At 44.7% G+C, this 20,073-nt stretch overlaps 1 protein-coding gene across 2 annotated transcripts in view; it reads right to left on the bottom strand.

Annotated features, from left to right (window-relative positions):
- The window catches only part of SCAP (SREBF chaperone), a 38,533-nt gene extending 21,945 nt beyond the window's left edge, over positions 1–16,588 (bottom strand). Inside the window, exons 1-2 of one of the 2 annotated variants that reach the window (XM_065885019.1) lie at positions 16,267–16,588; positions 2,793–2,922 (exon numbers count right to left, since the gene is read on the bottom strand). In XM_065885019.1, coding sequence (XP_065741091.1) covers positions 2,793–2,922; positions 16,267–16,388 — 252 coding nt within the window. In that variant the 5' untranslated portion in view covers positions 16,389–16,588. The remainder of the gene's footprint in view (positions 1–2,792; positions 2,923–16,266) is intronic. The other variant, XM_065885018.1, reaches the window with a different exon arrangement.
- Positions 16,589–20,073: the final 3,485 nt, after the last annotated feature.

The raw sequence follows: 20,073 nt of genomic DNA, 5'->3' as shown, positions 1-20,073 counted from the left end.
TGCATTTTTAAAAATTAATTTATTCTATTTTATTTATTTTTGGCTGCATTGGGTCTTTGTTGCTGCACGCGGGCTTTCTCTAGTTGCAGCGAGCGGGGGCTACTCTTCGTTGTGGTGTGCAGGCTTCTCATTATGGTGGCTTCTCTTGCTGCGGAGCACAGGCTCTAGGCGCACGGGCTCAGTAGTTGTGGCTCATGGGCTCTAGAGCGCAGGTTCAATAGTTGTGGCACACGGGCTTAGCTGCTCTGCGGCATGTGGGATCTTCCTGGACCAGGGATCGAACCTGTGTCCCCTGCACTGGCAGGTAGATTCTTAACCACTGCGCCACCGGGGAAGCCCAGCTACATAAATTTAGAATTTTTGCCCAGATTTGTCTATTTTCGTTCACTGATTTATTCAATCATATGGACTCAGACATTTATTTTACACTGTGGGTTATAATCCAATACTACTTTACTTATTTTTTTGCAAAATGTATTTTATTTTCCAGCATTGGCCATTTGGAGCTCTTTCAGTTGGCTCCTGTTTCCCTTTGACATATGCTAAATTTATTTTAAACTGGTATCTTTGTCTTCTCCTCCCAAGCACACTAGATCTCCTCCGGAGCAGTGAGGCTCAAGATCATTCTGCCAGGCACATTGCAGACGTGCAATAAACATGTGCTGAATAAAGGAATGAACAGGGGAAGGAAGGACATTTTGGTTCCTTGGTGTGAGCAGTAGACGCCCAGTGCCTGAGCATCCTAATTTTCCTTGGGAAACCATCCTCCCTCATCCTCAGCCTGGTGATGAAGACCATCCTCCCTCATCCTCAGCCTGGTGATGAAGACAATCAGGTGATGAAGTCAGTCAACAAAGCACCTCCCTCGGCCACAGGGTTTGGGGTGGGGACAGGCAGGGAACCCCATTCAGAGCCAAGCGGGCACCCTCTCATCCTCCACTGGATTGGATATTGCAAGAACATGGGACTGAATCTGCTGCAGCCTCTGTTAGGGAGACAACAGTGAGCTGATCCAGACAGGGCAGAGCTGAGAGGTAGACTCCTTCTGAGGCCTAAACCATGCTGCCCTTGAGTAAGCCCTGCCTGTGGCTGTGAGTTATATGACCCAAAAAACGCCCTTTTCACTTACTCTGGTTTGGGTTGTGTTTCCTGTTCCTTATAATTAAAGCAACCCTTAGAATTCCTATATTGTTGACCTTTATTTTTATGACCAACAGTCAATGGAGGTGAGATAACTGAGCACTGAGCTGCATGACACCAGGTTGACTGTACCAGGGCCTGGGTCTCCTTCTCAACCTTTCAGGGGCTGGGGACCCCAATCAGAAAGAGAAAAAAGGGACAATCTTGTAATTCCTGAACCCTCAAGTTATTTTGTACACCTGCTTACTATCACCATCCCAGGCCAAAGACGGAACACTAAGGAAGTTTAAAGGGCTCACAAACAAGTAAACCCTAACAGCTGTACCATGAAACATCTATTCTGTACCATCTGGTCCAGTGAACTCCACTAGTCACAAAACATTCACAAACACAGATGACCCTGTTGTGACCAGGAACCATCAGCTCCATTATGTGGTAAAACTGCATGAAGAGGTTAATGGAGGCAAAAGGCTTGATCCAGTAAGGTCCCATAGTGAGCCAAGGGTCAAGCTGAGACATGAAGCCACAGAACTGGTTTCTGCCACATCTGACCTTCATGGGCAGAGTACCATTGAGCCTGATTGTGTACTTCCTCTTGATACCATGCGTAGTTGTAACACATACCTATCTTACCAGATATGTCTCTATTTCAGCAACATTAGAGCACAGTTTATAACAAGTTACCTGGCTGCTATATTACCCGAAAAGAAAATGGGAAGGAATGTGCAATCACTGTCAGAGAGTGCCCTGAGCTTGGTTTTGTTCCTCAACAACAGACTCAGCAAGCCCAGCACCAATCCATGGGACCAGAGCACAACACATGAGGGAAGAACACTTCATCCATACCTGGCAGGTAAAAGTCTTAGAGACGAACTAATCACTCTTAGAAGATTTCCAAATAATGAGTCCAGAGTTCTGGTGGGTTAAGTCCTGCACCTCAGACGCTCAACTGGAAAGATTGTTTCTTCCTCGTTTGCGTTAGTGCTCAGCTCAGACAGCCAGCTGAGAACAGTGTGATTCAGAAGAAGCAGTGGGTTCAGGTCAGGAGGTCTGGAGTTCTAATCCAGTGCTGACCCCCGAAAACTAAGTTTAAACTGAGGCACATCATCACTCTGGGCCCCAGCTTCCTTAACTGCAAAAGGGATAAACAAAACGTGCACGTTTTACCTGACTGGATTGTGAGGATAAAACAGGACCTAGCAGATTTGAAAAAATTAGGTGCACTGCAAATATTAAATGGTGTTGGGACTCTGATGATAAAACATTCTCTAGGGATGCTCAGTGGTTCCCCTAACTACCTTGCACAAGGAGACGGCCTGTTTGCCAGGGCACTGCCTGGCACCTGTGCATGGTGTGTGAGCAGCCTACATATGAACCCAGACCCAGCTGTCCACAGCTACAGCAACCACAATCCCCAGCTTTTCTAGGACACACTTCTTTCTATGTAGTTTGGTGTTTCCTTTCAAAACAGGAATGTATAACTAGATGTATTAAATGTATAACTGAATATTTTCTGTGCCTTTATAAAACTATTCAAGTATATGTATTCACACATCAGAAGCTGACTACCCTCACTCGCTCACAGAACCCCTGCCTCAGCCAGTCTGCACCCAACGCCCAGGGCTCTCCTCAGCGATACACTGAGCACCTACCCACTCTGGCTGCTCATTAGGCTCTTCTGGCTTGTGGTCAGAGGCCACAGGCGGGGGCGAGTAATCCTTCACAGGAGTGGTGAATTCCACGGGTCCTGTTCCTGGCAACGGGAGTTTCAGCAGTGGGTAGCTGGGATGAACAAAAAGGAGAGAAGAGTTAGGACACGATGGCAGGTAGAAGCTGTGCTGAGGTAACAGTGACGCAGGAACCACTGCAGTTGCACTAAATTCTCCATGCTAGGAGAACTGTACAAATGTACAAAATATTAGTCATAAAACTTCAGAGCTAGGAGAAAACTCAGAAGCCTCTAAATCAGAATTTTTCAAACTCCCTTTTAGTCACAGGAAGCCCAATGCATAAACTACTTTACGAAGTAGTTAACTGGTTGAATATTTTTGGAGATGTGATAAAGGCAAGATGCTACACAAACTTCTGGCCAAATTAGACATAAGACAACAAGAAAAAACTGGGGAGGGACTTCCCTGCTGGTCCAGTGGTTAAGACTCTGTGCTTCCACTGCAGGGGGTACGGGTTCGATCCCTGGTTGGGAAGTTCTACATGCCGTGCGGTGCAGCCAAAAAAAAAAAAACAAAAAAAAAACTGGGGAAACAAAAGAATCCTGATTCAGACTGCTGAGCAAATTGCTCGAATTTAAAGGGACAGACCATGGAAACTGTGCATAACACACTGAGGGTGTCGTTTACACTAGATCAGGCTGAACAGAAGTCAATGGACCCACCACATGCAAAGGAAAAAGCTTGACCTAACATCAAAAAGTTGGCAAATGGATGTGCTTTTGTTTCAGGTTTCACTTCTTTTAAAACTTTTTCTTCAGGACTTCCCTGGTGGTCCAGTGGTTAAGACTCCACGCTTCCACTGAAGGGGAGGAAGTTTTGATCCCTGGTCGGGCAAGTTCCGCATGTGGCATGGTGCAGGGGAAAAAAAAAAAATTGTACTACATAAAAGTTAATTCTCAGTTTTAAATAAAACTGAGAATTAACTTTTATGTAGTACAATGCACAAATCTTAAGTACAGGGACTTCTCTGATGGCGCAGTGGTTAAGAATCACGCCTGCCAATGCAGGGGACATGGGTCCGAGCCCTGGTCCGGGAAGATCCCACATGCCACGTAGCAACTAAGCCCGTGCGCCACAACTACTGAGCCTGTGCTCTAGAGCCTGCGAACCACAACTACTGAGCCCACATGCCACAACTACTGAAGCCTGCATGCTTAGAACCCGTGCTCTGCAACAAGAGAAGCCACCACAATGGGAAGCCTGCACACTGCAACGAAGAGTAGCCCCCACTCTCTGCAACTAGAGAAAGCCCGCGCACAGCAACAAAGACCCAACACAGCCAAAAATAAAATATAAATTAATTTTAAAAAAATCTTAAGTATATAGTGCAGTGAATTTTTACATATCCCTACACCTGTGTAACCCCTACCTAGATCAAGCTATAAAATATCTCCAGAACCTCAGAAGGTGGCCTCGTGCCCTGGCCCAGTGAAGAGTATCCACTACCATAAACCGCTATGAGAATTCCTATCACCATAAATTAGTTTTGCCTGTTTCTGATGGCATATAACTGAAATCATCCATTCCACTGTGTATTCTTTTGTGACTGGCTGTTTTCACTTAAATTGCATCTACTAGAGCCATCCACGGTGACACATGTAGCAGATCATTCTTTTCCATATGTACTATTCTGCTGAATGAACATACTACAGTACATCGATCTAGTCCAGTGTTGAGGAACATTTGGCTGTTCCCAGCTGAAGCTATTAAGAATAGAGCTATTGCGGTAATTTTTATGTGTACACTCATTTTTACGTAAGCACTCATTTCTGTTGGGTATATTCATAGAATGAAATTTCTGGGTTGTGGAGTATACATATATTTAGCTTTGTAGATAACACCAGTTCTCCAAAGTAGTTATTTAAAGTAGTTATTTAAATTTACGTTCCCACCAGCAGTGTGATAGGAGTTTCAACTGCTTCAAATCCTTGTCACCTCTTGATATTGTCAGTCCAATTAATTTTAACCATTTAGAGGAGGAGGTGGTGGTATCTCTCTGTGGTTTTAATATACAGCAAATAGTGTCGAAAACTCTTTCATATGCTTATTAGCCATTTGGATAAATCCTCTTTTGTGAAGCACCTCTTCAACTCTTTAACTGTTTTTAATTGAGTCGTCTTTATATATTCTAGATATGAGTCCACAGTCCTTTATACAGCTATAAATTTCCCTCTTAGTTCTACTTTCGCTGCATCCCATAAGTTTTGGTATATTGTGTTCTTGTTTTCATCATCTCAAGCTATTTTCTATTTTCCTTTCTGATTTCTTCGACCCACTGGTTGTTTTAGAATATACTGTTTAATTTCCATGTATTTGTGAATTTTCCTTCTATTATTTTTTTAATTAAATTTATTTATTTTACTTATTTATTTTTGGCTGCATTGGGTCTTCGTTGTTATGCGCAGGCTTTCTCTAGTTGCAGCGAGTGGGGGCTACTCTTCAGTGCAGTGCACAGGCTTCTCATCACGGTGGCTTCTCTTGTTGCAGAGCACGGGCTCTAGACGCGCAGGCTTCAATAGTTGTGGCATGCGGGCTCTAGAGCGCAGGCTCAGTAGCTGTGGCACACAGGCTTAGTTGCTCCGCGGCACGTAGGATCTTCCTGGACCAGGGCTCGAATCCGTGTCCCCGGCATTGGCTGGCGGATTCTTAACCACTGCACTGCCGGGGAAGCCTTCCTTCTATTATTGATTTTTAGTTTCATTCTGCTGTTATTGGAAAAAATCCTCTGTATGATTTAGATCTTTTTAAATTTACTGAGACTTGTTTGTGGCCTAACATATGGTCTATCCTGGAGAATGTTTATGTTCACTTGAGAAGAATGTGTATTGGTCTAGCTGGTTTCAGTGTTGCTCAAGTCCTCCATTTCCTTATTGATCTTGTCTGCTTGTAGCCATCATTGAAAGTGGAGTATTGAAGACTTCAACTATTATTGGAGAACTGTGTATTTCTCCTTTCAATTCTGTCAATTTTTGCTTCATATATTTTAGGGATATGTTGTTAGGTGTTATATGTTTATAATGGTTATATCCTCTTATTGTATTGAAGCATTTATCAATATATAATGTCCTTCTTTGTCTCTAATAAATTTTTTAATGTTGTCTGATAATAATATATCCACTTCAGCTCTCTTTTGGGTACTGTTTAGCATGGAATATCATTTTCCATCCTTTTACTTTCAACCTCTTTGTGTTCTTATATCTAAATTGTAGTGTATATCTAAGGACCTCCCTGGTGGTCCAGATGGTTAAGACTCCGTGCTTCCAGTGTAGGGGGTATGGGTTCAATCCCTGGTCAAGGAACTGAGACTCCACATGCTGCAGGGTGCAGCCAAAAAAAAAAGTAAAAAAAAAAAAAAGCGTAGTGTGTATCTAAAGTGTCTTGTAGACAGCATGCAAATAAAGTCTTTGTAAAATCAAATTGGCCATTCTTTTAATAGGAGAGTTTGATCCACTTACATTTAATGTGATTACTGACAAGGAAGGATTTATTTATGCCATTTAGCTATTTGTTTTGTCTTACATGATTTTTGTTCCTCAGTTCCTCCATTGCTGCCCTTTTTTTAAGGGGGGGTATTGATTTTTTGTAGTGTGCCACTTTGATTCCCTTCTACTTTCCTGTTCTACATATTTAAAGTTATTTTCTGGGCTTCCCTGGTGGCACAGTGGTTGAGAGTCCGCCTGCCGATGGAGGGGATGTGGATTCGTGCCCCGGTCCGGAAAGATCCCACATGCCGTGGAGCGGCTAGGCCCGTGAGCCATGGCTGCTGAGCCTGCACGTCCGGAGCCTGTGCTCCACAATGGGAGAGGCCACAACAGTGAGAGGCCTGGGTACCACCAAAAAAAAAAAAAAAAAAAAAGTTATTTTCTTAGTGGCCACCTTGGGAATTCTATTATTAACAACTTATAACAAGCTAGGTTGAATAGAGCGGTTCAACAGCAAATCTGAGCAGAGAAGAAAGGAGTGGCAATCATGAAAATAAGACAACTGAAATCATGCAGTGTGAGCAGCTTAGCTTCAACAGGATACACACACTCTGTCTATACATCCTTGTCGCTCCCCTTTTATATTGTTGTCACAGATTACACTTTATATTTAATCTCTTTAATGTAGATTTTAAATTACTGTTTAATACACTTGCCCTTTAAATCACAGAAGACAAAGAAATTACAAACCAAACCAACAATACTGATTATCTTTACTAGTGTTTATTTTTTCTTATGGCTTCAAATTGCAGGGTAGGTACACTGGTAACAATTTCCCTCAGCTTTTGTTTATCTGGAAATGTCTTAACTTCTCCTTCATTACTGTAGTTTTTTTTTTTTTTCAATTTGAAAGCAGTCACTTTAATTTTTTTTTTTCCCCCACACCCTGCCACATACAGTATCTTAGTTCCCTGACCAGAGATCAAACCTGTGCCCCCGGGCTTCCCTGGTGGCACAGTGGTTAAGAACCTGCCTGCCAACGCAGGGGACATGGGTTTGAGCCCTGGTCCGGGAAGATCCCACATGCTGCAGAGCAACTAAGCCCATGCGCCACAACTACCGAGCCTGTGCTCTAGAGCTCACGAGCCACAACTAATGAGCCCACGCGCCACAACTACTGAAGCCCGCACGCCTAGAGCCCGTGCTCCGCAACAAGAGAAGCCACTGCAATGAGAAGCCCATGCACCGCAATGAAGAGTGGCCCCTGCTCGCTGCAACTAGAGAAAGCCCACACGCAGCAATGAAGACCCAACACAGTCAAAAATAAATAAATAAAATAAAAAAATATTTTAAAAAACAAAACAAAAACCTGTGCCCCCTGTGTTGGAAGCACAGTCTTAACCACTGGATCGCCAGGGAAGTCCCTGAAGTATAGTTTTATAGAATTTAGAACTCTTGATTTTTTTTTCCTTTCAGGACTTTAAATATGTGATCCCACTACCTTCTGGCCTCCATGGTTTTTGAGAAGAAATCAGCTATTAATCCATCGAGAATCCCTTTTATGTAAAGAGTTGCTTCTCTTTTGCTTCTTCCAAAAGCTAAGGTTCAACTGTTTGGAGGTAGGTGTCAAGGGCTGTCTCTGGACTTAGCTAAGGTTTTGCTGGGGAAAGCTCTGCACAATGCCTGGGTTGACCCCTGAGCTCTGGGTGCAGAGAGGAGTCCTGGGGCCCAGAGCTAAAACTGCTGAAGCTCTAGCTCTACTACAAGATGAAGGCAGGCAGTACATTTTATTTATCTACATTCACTTTCCGTACAGTAGCTGCTCAAAACACACCGACTAAAGGCAGCCTGTTTCTCAAGATTTGAAATATGTAAAACATCTGTGAATTCCAGGAGTCTAAACATTCCAGCAGGGAGAGAAAGAAGGGCAGCACACTCCAGAGCATCCACTTTCTTAGGATAAAGTCTCTTAGGAAATGTCCACAGGCCTTGAAATTCTTAAAGTGGCTCACAGTCATTCTCCAATCTTGCCCTGGAGCCACACAACTCCCCTCTTGCTTCTGAGGTCTGTACTTGCTGGAACACTCTTGCTCATTCTTCTCCTAGATAACTCAGCTTCAAGGCCTCAACTACAGTATCATTTGCCTAGGAAGTCTTTCCCCTTTCCCCAAAGTCTGAGTTAAGGCCCCTCCTCCTATTTGCTGCCAAAATGCCCCGTACTCACCCCAACACGGTTCTTATCACTGATGGTGAACCGTTTCTGTCTCTGTAACAATGATGATGGTTTCTAACTCTCACTGAGTACCTACTGTGTGTCAGGTGCCTTCCATCTTTTTTCTCATTTAAGCCTCACCACAGGGACTTCCCTGGTTGTCCAGTGGGTAAGACTCTGCGCTCCCAATGCAGGGGGCCTGGGTTTGTTCCTTGGTTGGGGAACTAGATCCCACGTGCATGCCACAACTAAGAAGTCAACATGCTGCATCTAAGAAGCCCGCATGCCACAATGACGATCCCATGTGCTGCAACTAAGACCCGGTGCAGCCAAAATAAATAAATAAATAAATTAAAAAAAAAAAAAAAAAAAAAGCCTCACCACAACCCAACAAGGCATGCAGAAGCTATATCCCCTCTAGCCCCCAAGAAAGTGACAGAACCAGTATGTGAACACAGGCAGTCTGGCCCCAGAGTCCACCCTCTTAACATCACACTATACCCTTGTATTACATTTCCGTTTCGTTTAAAAATTTAAACAATCATAAATTCCTTTTAATAAAAGTACAAGAAAAACACCAAGGAAGATTCTACAAAAATGCAAAATGCAAGGTTTCTTTTTTTTAAAGTTTTTATTGGAGTATAACTGCTTTACAATGTTGTGTTAGTTTCTACTGTACTACAAAGTGAAATCAGCTATATGTATGCATATATCCCCTCTGTTTTGGATTTCCTTCCCATTTAGGTCACCACAGTGCATCAAGTAGAGTTCCCTGTGCTATACAGTAGGTTCTCATTAGTTATCTATTTTATACATAGTATCAACAGTGTATATGTGTCAATCCCAATCTCCCAATTCCTTCCACCCCATCCCTTTCCCTCTTGGTATCCATACATTTGTTCTCTACATCTGTATCTCTATTTCTGCTTTGCAAGTAAGATCATCTATACCATTTTTCTAGATTCTACATATATGTGTTAATATACGATATTTGTTTTTCTTTTTCTGACTTACTTCACTCTGTATGACACTCTCTAGGTCCATCCATGTCTCTACAAATGACCCAATTTTGTTCCTTTTTATGGCTGAGTAATATTCCATTGTATATATGTACCACATCTTCTTTATCCATTCCTCTTTTGATGGATATTTAGGTTGCTTCCATGACCTGGCTATTGTAAATAGTGCTGCTATGAACATTGGGGGTGCATGTGTCTTTCTGAATTATGGTTTTCTCTGGGTATATGCCCAGTAGTGGGATTGCTGGGTCGTATGGTAGTTCTATTTTTAGTTTTTTAAGGAAACTCCATACTGTTTTCCATAGTAGCTGTATCAATTTACATTCTCACCATATGTGGAAATTCTTAATAAACTATGTTTCAACTTGTGTTTTGTAAATGAAGTCCATCACAATGGAGCATGTGCTGAGGATTTGGAGTGTAGGTTCACAGGTGGTCCCTCCTCCCTGGGACAGGTGCTTGACCACCAGCTCCCCTGCTACCTTGCATCCTAGGATCTGGCCTTCCCCTCCCTGTCCAGGTATCCATTTGCTGCTGCCCCCTGCAGGCGCCTGACCAAAACATGGAGGGCTGTTCAGAAGTGCATACCCTGCTGTGTCCTGGAGCAGGGTGAGGCACTGGCCATCGCCTATCCCAGGCTGGCTGCACCACAGCAATATGATGGGCATTTTGGCAGGAGGAAGCCTTTCATCCACTCCCATCCGAGCATATTTTAGTACCTTTAACAGTATTTTTCCCCTGCTTTCTGAAGCAGCAGCTCTGCATTTTCATGTTGCACTGGGTCCCACAAATGATGATGTTGGCTCTACATCTCCTCCCATTCTCACTCCCAGTCATCTGTGATGGGAGCTCAGGAGACACTGAAGACATACAGGAAGAGCAACCAGAAAAATGACACTCAAGAGATGTGGCACAGGACACCTCTCTGGAGACATCAGGAGTGGGACATGTTTTCTCTCTTCCCTTCTCAGGGGAGAACAATACAGGACTAGGGGTGGGGTAGTAAAAGACCATAAAGGGAAATTTCTGAGATCTCTTGATCTCTCTTCTGTTGGAGGAAATTTGGGGTTGGAGGAAATTTGGGGTGATAAAGCAGTATTTGATCTCCTACAAGCCTTTCAGAGCTTTTCCAGAGCTCGTGTGTGAGGTCAGGGGTAACTTCTGCTTGGAGGGAGGCTCTGGCTTTGGAATGCTGAACAGGACCCAGAAGCAGCTGCTGGAGCTGGGCTCCTGGGCTCCCGAGTCTAGGCTTTGGGGCAGAGGTCAGTGGTTCCCTGGGACTTGGTTCTCAGCTATCCAGCCCAGCTCTCCAAAGCACAGGTGCAGACAGGGCTTCAGTTACTCAGATTTCTTTCTTGTTCATGAAAGGAATATAAATGTGTCCAGAGAGTGGCCACATAGGTACAAAAAGAGGGAGCCTGTTCTATAGTCTCCTATGTGCCCACCCACAAAGGGGTCACGATGATCGTGGGGAAACCTGAGCTGTAGGCAGACAAGGGAGAGAGGTTGAGAGCGGAGGTCACCACAACTGAGATGTCCAGCCTCAGCCTGAAGGTGTTGCTTTCCTCCAGAGAAAACGAAGGAGGAAGGGGTCAAGTCTGCTCTCAGATACCCACACAGGCTGTAGGATTATCCTCTTTCAGGAGGTCTGGAATGGTCTCATCATGATTCCAACTTGCTCTCCAAGTTAAAATCCACCCTCTCTAACCATGACCAGCAGGTTATGGAATCACAGGTGACCTAATGACCCCTCACATTAACCTCTGACCCACACATAGGGCAATTAAGCTGGCCTGGCACCCAGACACTCTTCCTTCATTCCACGACATACCTACCACTTCCCAGGACAGGTCCCAAGAAACAGCACCCTCTGCCTTGCTGGACTGCTGCTGAGCCACACCTCTGGTCCTGGTGGCCTAACCTCTAGGGAATGTAAACAGATACCTCTTGCCACAGTGCCTACTTGCTGCAAGTTTCATCAGATTTTCCCAGAGGAAAGAGCATTTATGGCTCCCAGGGTGATCCAGTGGGATGAACAGGTCCACAGCCCAGGCAGCTGCTAGATCCAGACAGAGGTAGCAAGAGCAGCAGTCCTTTCGGTTCAAGCTGAACAACTCTCTCATCCCAGGTACAATAAAGGTAAGCAGTTAAATGGAATCTGAGTATCTAATAAAACTACTAAAAGCTGTCTATTCATTTCTCCAAAGAAGACATACAGATGGTCAAGAAGCACATGAAAAGCTGCTCAACATCACTAATCATTAGAGAAATGCAAATCAAAACTACAGTGAGGTACCATCTCACACCAGTCAGAATAGCCATCATCAAAAAATCCACCAACAATAAATGCCAGAGAGGGTATGGAGAGAAGGGAACCCTCCTACACTCTTGGTGGGAATGTAAATGGTACAGCCTCTACAGAAAACAGTACGGAGGTTCCTTAAAAAAACAAAAATAGAGTTGCCATGCGACCCAGCAATCCCACTCCTGGGCATATAACCAGAGAAAACCAAAATTCAAAAAGATACATCCACCCCTATGTTCACAGCAGCACTATTTACAATAGCCAAGACATGGAAACAACCTAAATGTCTTGACAGATGAATGGATAAAGAAGATGTGGTAAATATATACAATGGAATACTACTCATAAAAAAAGAATTAAATAATGCCATTTGCAGCAACATGGATGGACCTAGAGATGATCATACAAAGTGAAGTCAGCAAGAGAAAGACAAATATTTATGATATCACTTATATGTGGAATCTAAAATATGACACAAATGTGACCTTATTTATGAAACAGAGACAGACTCAGACATAGAAGACAAACTTATGGTTACAAAAGGGGAAAGGGGGTCGGGGAGGGATAAATAAGGACTTTGGGATTAGAAAATGCAAACTACTATATATAAAATAGACAAAACAAGGTCCTACACTGTATAGCGCAGGGAACTATATTCAATATCCTGTAATAAACCATAATGGAAAAGAATATGAAAAAGAATTTGTGTATATGTATGTATAACTGAATCACTCTGCTGTACACCAGAAACTAACACAACATTGTAAATCAACTATCCTTCAATTTAAAAAAAAATTACAGAATATGAAAAAAAATAACCTATCTATTAACCACATTTTATTTTCTACAGGCAACCTGAAGCTCTGGCAGAAGGGGAGATGCTCTGGATAGAAAAGCTTCCCATACAGAAGAGGATAGCGAGGCTTGTGCCCTGGGTCCACAATATCTGTTCTCCTGTCCATAAAGGTGCAGAATCTCTGGATTTTCGGATACAACCTTTATCATCTTTGGAGGCTGAGGGACTTCATCTAGCCTTAGAAATTTTCTCCTAAGCCAATCAGATTTTAAAAATTCCTTTACAATCACATAACAAAGATGCTGGTTAGAAAAAATAAGTACACAGCATTAAGAATATGTGTACAGGGTGACTGTAAAGATAAGAGGAAACCATAGTGCCCATAGTGGGACCAAAAGAGGCAGCAGGTTCAGAGGGGCACGCCAGGGTAGCAGCCTCCCTGTGCTTTTGTTGGGAGAGCGGCGAGCTGAATGAACACAACCATAAACAGGAAAGGAGGCAAGGAAGATGCCACCTATTCTTCCTGTAGGGCTCAGCTCAGGTGTTCTCCTCCCTGGGAGCCTCCGTAACGCTGTCTCCCTTTGCACCAGGGTTAGGTCAAATCTGCTATGCACAATACCCAATGGCACTGAAGTTATCTCTCTCAGGCCGAGACACTGGGAGGGACTGTGTTCTGCGTCACTGGTCTGGCACAGTTCTTGGCATATATTATAGCAATCTTTATTGAGGTGGCTGTAAAACCCAATTTTATGCTCTCTCCTCAACTTCTGTTATGTAGGGCCACTGCCTCAAAAAGCTTCTCTATCCCCTGTCTAGGCAGATCCTGCCAGGCCCTGTCCCCGGCCCAGTGCAAATGAGATTCTCTTTCTGAGGCTTCTCGTTCAAGGAGCAGACTCCCTGCAATGAAAGGCATCAGCACCAAACAGTGTTCTTCATAAAGTTCATGTCACCACAGCGAAGTGGAGAAAGTACAGATTTGGATATGCCACACAGACCGGCCAGTTGCAGCACATACCACTTACTATCTCTCCACATTAGTTTCATCATCAGCAAAAGAACTATGGAATAACCACCTCCTCCAAGGATATTAGGCGACCAAACGAAATACTGTGTGTGGAAGCACCTGACCACAAAGCCAGGGCTCAGTGAAGATTAGTTTTCCTTTCCCTCCTATCAGCCCAATCCTACCCTGAGGCTCACCCACTCCCTTCTCAGGACTGATGTTCAGCCAAGACACCTGTGGGATATAAGACAGGTGTCTGCCCAGCTTGGCTGCATTTGGGCTGTACTGGTTGTTAAATATTGTTATTATCACATTTGCCTCTTCCCCCATCCTCCATCCCATCCTAATTCACCCAGAGTCAATAAGGAGTCTTCCACGCTTGAGACCTTAGCCATCTCATAAAGTTTTCATACCAGAGGCCCCCAAGTCATAAATGCAAGGACAATCTGTTTTGAAACACTTGTGTGATATCAAATTATTCATTCAAAGATAAAGGCCAATTGCACCCAGCTACAACTGCAGCTGCTACACATAGCCTACTTTCCCTGTCCAGGAAGCTGCCTGGTCCCAGCTGGCCAAATCCAATCCTCAGAAGATGAATGGCAAAGAAGAAACATCCTTCCCTCTTCCGGTAGCTACAGCCGTCTTCGTGGAAGGGGAATCACAACCACCTCCTCAACTTACACTGCCCATAGAGCAGAGGTCCCCAACCATTTTGGCACCAGGGACCAGTTTAATGAAGACAATTTTTCCATGGACCGGTGTGGGGGTAGGTGGGGGTGGTTCAGGCGGTAATGCGAGCGACGGCAAGCGCAGAGGAAGCTTTGCCCGCTCACCCGCCGCTCACCTCCTGCTGTGCGGCCCGGCTCCTAACAGGCCGTACTGGTCCGTGGCCCAGGGGTTGGGAACCCCTGGCCACAGAGAACACAAGTTTAATTCAATGTATTCATCCATTATGTATTTACTTACCATACACATACACATATAAAGATGGTATCAACTGAGAATTTATGAAGGGGGAGCAGGACCCCACCCACCTCTAACAGAAGGCAATATGCATAATAATAACCGTAAGTGTCACCACAAACTGCTGCTCTAGAAGTTAGAATAAAAGAGAAAATACTTTCAGCTGAGACATGGTAGAACTTCAGAGAAATTTTTAAGAAGGACACACAGCCTAGTGGTTCTCAGCATGTAGTCCCCAGGCCTGGGAGCTTGTTTAAAGATGCACATTCTTGGGTTTCTCCAGATCTGATGAATGAGAAACTGGGGTAGGGCCCAGCAATCTTGTTTTACATGCCCTCCAGGTAACTCTGATGCTAGCTCAGGTTTAAGAACCACTGCCCTAGCATATAGGCCAGGCCTAGAAAAGTATGATTTTGAAAGAGACAGATGGGTCAATTAACCTACAGGGAAAAAAAACAAGCAAATCCAAGAGCTGGGTTCTCAGAACACTCCTAATTCATCAGTTACAGGGCATAGCCACAAGTGTCTTATCTTGTACAACACAAATTAACAAAGTTTAAACATCAGTACAAATACACTGAGCCAGAGTGAGAAGAGTCAGGGGGAAGAGAGTGCCACAGGTGCAGGCACCAGAATCCCTTTAAAGCTGGATTTGAACCCCCGTTTCCCCTACTTATTAGTTGTGTAGACCAGGCAAGCCTCTAATCCTCCATCCCCCACTGGTTAAATGGAAATATAACTGGATCACTTCCCAAGGTTTTTATGAGGGTTAATGAGACATTTAATTATACACCTGAAGCACCAACACAGCACCCAGCAGGAAATTCTCAATGAATATGCTCATCTTTCCTTGTCCTAATTAGGGAAGAACTTGGGATCATTAACAACTGAATATCGAGTTCAGTCCTGAACCATCCTTCTTCCAGCACAGCACTGAAAACATCTATAAACGTTAGATGTATAATGAATCTGGAAACCATAATTCTTTCCAGAGACAAAGATAATCAGGTAGGCTCTTTTCATCACTGTCAGTGTTTGAGAACCAAGGGGACCATTGGATATCATCTTACATCAAGCCTCTCCTTTCACAATGTCCTCATCAGCCACACTCTTCAGGGCTCTATGGGGCCCTATGACAGAAGGACAGTCACAACAGTCCTTGGTGAGAACAGGCCCCAAGTATCAACCAGAGGTCAGAAGGAGGGTCCACATGAACACAAGAAAATGACTAGAGAGTAGAAAACCAAGTCTCTGGGGTTAGCCTACAAGACAGTGTCCAAGGAATTGTTTAAAAGGACTTTGCCTTGCAACATTCCAAGGCTCCTGCTCTTAACCAGGTCCCAAAAGGAAGCTGCCACTATTGAGAAGGAAAATTAAAATACCATGCTTTCAATTATCTTGCAGTTTCTTAGAAACATCTAAACATTATTTTGAGACAGATTACCAGCAATGTGAACAAATCTGGTGAGTCACCAAGTCAGGGCCAGCCTGGACTGTTTTACTGTCGTGGCTAAACACCCCAGGACTAGAGCTTTCCACTCAACAGATCCAATGAGCCTCAAGTTCCACTGTGTAAAAAGCACACAGTCCAAGGGCTACTGAACAGTCAGGGTTAGGAAATCTATTGTGCCAAGGCACTGGCCCACCATATCCAGGGCAACTTGGAAACATACCAGCAGGCTAAGATGCAGAGCCCCGTGAAGAGAATGATGGGGATGGGGTAGGACGCACAGAACAGCCCATGGTTGTAGAAGGCCTGAGATATCTTCTCACGCAGCCTTTCAGTCAGGGTCATCCTCAGCTGAAGTCACCTTGCTGCCATCCCGGAAAGTGACCATGGATCAGCCTGGCACACGTTGGGCAGCACTGACAATGGACACCATCTGCAGGCAGGCACCTGGCAAGAAGGGAGAAAAGCCAATTAACAAAGAGTACTTGGCTCTCAACACTAGGGCTGCTGGGGGAGGTGGCAGGGACGTGGACAGGGAATCAGGAGGCCTACATGCAAGATCTGGAGACATCAATCCCAAAACACACACACACACACACACACACACACACACACACACACACACACACACAGAGTCTTGGTCGGCTCCTAGTGACTGTGGGTAGTGTCTAAGTAAGTCTAACCAAAGAAACAAAAAAAACTGCCTCTCTAGCTCTGGTAATAAACTCTCAATCCTCTTCCATATTAGGCACTTCTAAAAGGCCACTCCCTAGAGAGGGCATTTTTCTCACACGTGGCACAGCAAAGTACTCCTGTGTAACAGACAGCACCTTCAGTTGCTCTTGGCCAAATGGACATTCTGGAAACCCTCCCACCCCCATTCTCTGTGCACAGGCCAGACCGAGAGAAATCCTTGGGAAACCTTTATACAAGGTCTGATCCCTCAAAAAACATTCTTACACAAACAGTGATTCACTGATAAATAAAGTCCAGTGGGGTCAGCCCTCAACACAAAAACACCAAAAAGCCTAGGCCCCTGACATAAAACAAAATTCACTGTGACAGTGGTATTGGGTAGATGTCTCTGCTCCTGGTCCCCCAGTTGTTCCTGGGAGGGTGAGGGCAAAGGGCCCCTCCTATTTCTGCCTGCCCAGCAGCTGTCTCCTCCTTGGAGTAACAGCAGTCCAGTGTGGCTCTGAGAACCACCTTTCTCCACAGGATTTGGCCTGGACATAACGGCCAGTTAAGGTGCCCCTCCCTGACCCCCGCCAGGCTGGTTAGGCCTCTCTCCCTGGCCTTTGACTTCTGAGCAGAAAGAATCAAAACTGGATTCGAGGGCTTCCCTGGTGGCGCAGTGGTTGAGAGTCCGCCTGCCAATGCAGGGGACGCGGGTTCGTGCCCCGGTCCGGGAAGGCCCAACGTGCCGCGGAGCGGCTGGTCCCGTGAGCCATGGCCGCTGAGCCTGCGCGTCCGGAGCCTGTGCTCTGCAACGGGAGAGGCCACAGCAGCAAGAGGCCCGCATACCGCAAAACAAACAAACAAAAAACTGGATTCGGTGGTGTTTATTCTTCCCCAAGAGGTTCCTGCTCCCCAGATCACGGGCTGCTCTGGCTCCAGCCCTTTCTGAAGACGAGCTCATCAGCTCTTCTTTCCAGTCTGTGAGCCACCCCATATCCTTCCAATAAATACTCTTTTTGCTTGTCTAAGCCAGTTAATTTCTGTTGCTTCCAAGTAAAGAAACTTAAACCAATAAAATCAGAATAGGGCTCCCTGGTGGCGCAGGGGTTGGGAGTCCGCCTGCTGATGCAGGGTACGTGGGTTCGTGCCCCGGTCCGGGAAGATCCCACATGCTGCGGAGCGGCTGGGCCCGTGAGCCATGGCGGCTGGGCCTGCGCGTCCGGAGCCTGTGCTCTGCAGTGGGAGAGGCCACAGCAGTGAGAGGCCCGCGTACCGCAAAAAAAAAAAATCAGAATAGAAAACTCTAGCAGAAGGGCCCAGGAATCTAGAATTCCTTTCCTTACTGAGCTCGCTGATGAAATTCAAGTTTAAATCCACTTCTCCTGTTCCATGTTGCTGTTTTCTTTCGTCTGTGCTACAGGGAACCTGCCCAGACATGTATCTTGGCTTGATTCAGCTCATGGATGAAAACCCAGGCCAAGAAGATGATTCCTCAGAAGTGTGAGACCAGAAGGGAGAAGCAAAAGGAGTCACACCACTGCCAATTCACGAGAAGGAATGGCTACCACTCCATCCACCTTCCTGGAAGCACAAGTCTCAGGCGCACATGCAATTTTCCAGTCCAAGAACCCTCTAAGGAAATAGTACAAAGAACCCGCTGTGGGTCAATTCAGAAGGCAACAGATAGAGGAATTGGCAGGTGACAGCAGCTGACCCAAGGAGCAGAGGTGCTGACAACAGCTCAACCATTCACAAGACTCATCTGGAACATAACAGCTCAAAAAGGTCTCAAGCAGTAGACCTGCAGCAGGGCACCAGCAACAGTGCTCACCACCCAGCATAAACAAGGACTCCAGGGAAGCAACGTGTCTGCTCCTGTGTCCCCAACCCTCCGTTCTACTTCAAGGGGGAAAACAAACACTAATGAGATATATGCCTGTGGAAAGACGCTGTCAAGAGGATCCCTGAAGACTGATGGCCATGAACAAGTTGTAGCTTTTCCAACCTCAGTCCTCTGCCAAGCCCCACATCTCTTCCCTTAAGTATCCCAAAACCAAGCCCTCCAGGAAATTGTGATCCTACTAATCTTAATCTCCTTCTCAGGCCTCTTTAGCACACAAATCGGTAACACAAGAAGCAGGGGGCAGGGGCGTGGGTGGGTTCTCTTATACATGGAACTACTAATATGAGAAAAAAAACCATCTCACTTCAATTCTGCAGCAAATACAAATCTTTCTGACATGACCTTAGTCGTTTTCAGTTTCCATTAATCCCTATTAGTTATACTAATTGCTAATTTTCACAGCACCAGGAAAACAAAATTAAAAAAAAAAAAGAAATCCAAATTCCAGTTCATTACACAGCCCACCTACCTGAACCAAGCAAGAGGGGAATTATTCATCTTTACTTCACTGTATTCATTTTAACGCAAAGCTTTTCCAAAGCAAAATTTATCCTAGAAACTGCCAAAATATTTTCCAGAGTGCCCATACCATTTTACATTTTCACCAGCAGCATGAGACTTCGTTTCTTAGCATCCTCACCAGCATTTGATATTGTCACTACTCTTTATTTCACCTGTACTAATAAGAGTGTATTAGTATCTTATTGGATCTTAATTTGCATTTCCCTAATGGCTAGTGACACTGAACCTGTGCATGTGTGCATGTTTCTGTGTGCGTACTCCTTAAGACATTATATATATGAGATCATGTAATTTGCAAATAGAGATAGTTTAACTTCTTTTCCAATCTGGATGCCTTTTGTTTTTCTTGTAAAATTGTTGTGGCTAGAACTTCTGATACAATGTTGAATTGCAGTGGTGAGAATGCATTTTATTCCTGATCTTAGGAAAGGAGCATTCAGTCTTTCAGCTTAAGTATGGTATTACATGGGAGTTTTTCATATAAGCCCTTTATCAAGTTGAGGGAGTCCCCATCTATTCCTAGTTTGTTGAGTGTTTTTTTTTTTTTTTTAATCATGAAAGTGTATTACACTTTGTGTCTTTTGAGATGATCATGTGGTTTGTTTTGTTTTGTTTTGTTTTAGTACGCGGGCCTCTCACTGTTGGGGCCTCTCCCGTTGCAGAGCACAGGCTCCAGACGCGCAGGCTCAGCGGCCATGGCTCACAGGCCCAGCCACTCTGCGGCATGTGGGATCTTCCCGGAGCAGGGCACGAACCCATGTCCCCTGCATCGGTAGGCAGACTCTCAACCACTGTGCCACCAGGGAAGCCTGATCATGTGGTTTTTAATTTATCCTACTAATAAGGTGTATTACACTGATTGATTTTTTTCTCATATTGAACCAACTTTGCATTCCTGGGTATAATCCCTTTAAATGTTGCTAGACT

Source organism: Phocoena phocoena, chromosome 10 (assembly GCF_963924675.1).
Source record: "Phocoena phocoena chromosome 10, mPhoPho1.1, whole genome shotgun sequence".
Classification (NCBI taxonomy): Eukaryota; Metazoa; Chordata; class Mammalia; order Artiodactyla; family Phocoenidae; genus Phocoena; species Phocoena phocoena.
The sequence above is the reverse complement of the archived record's forward strand: the minus strand, read 5'-3'. Positions and strand labels throughout refer to the sequence as shown.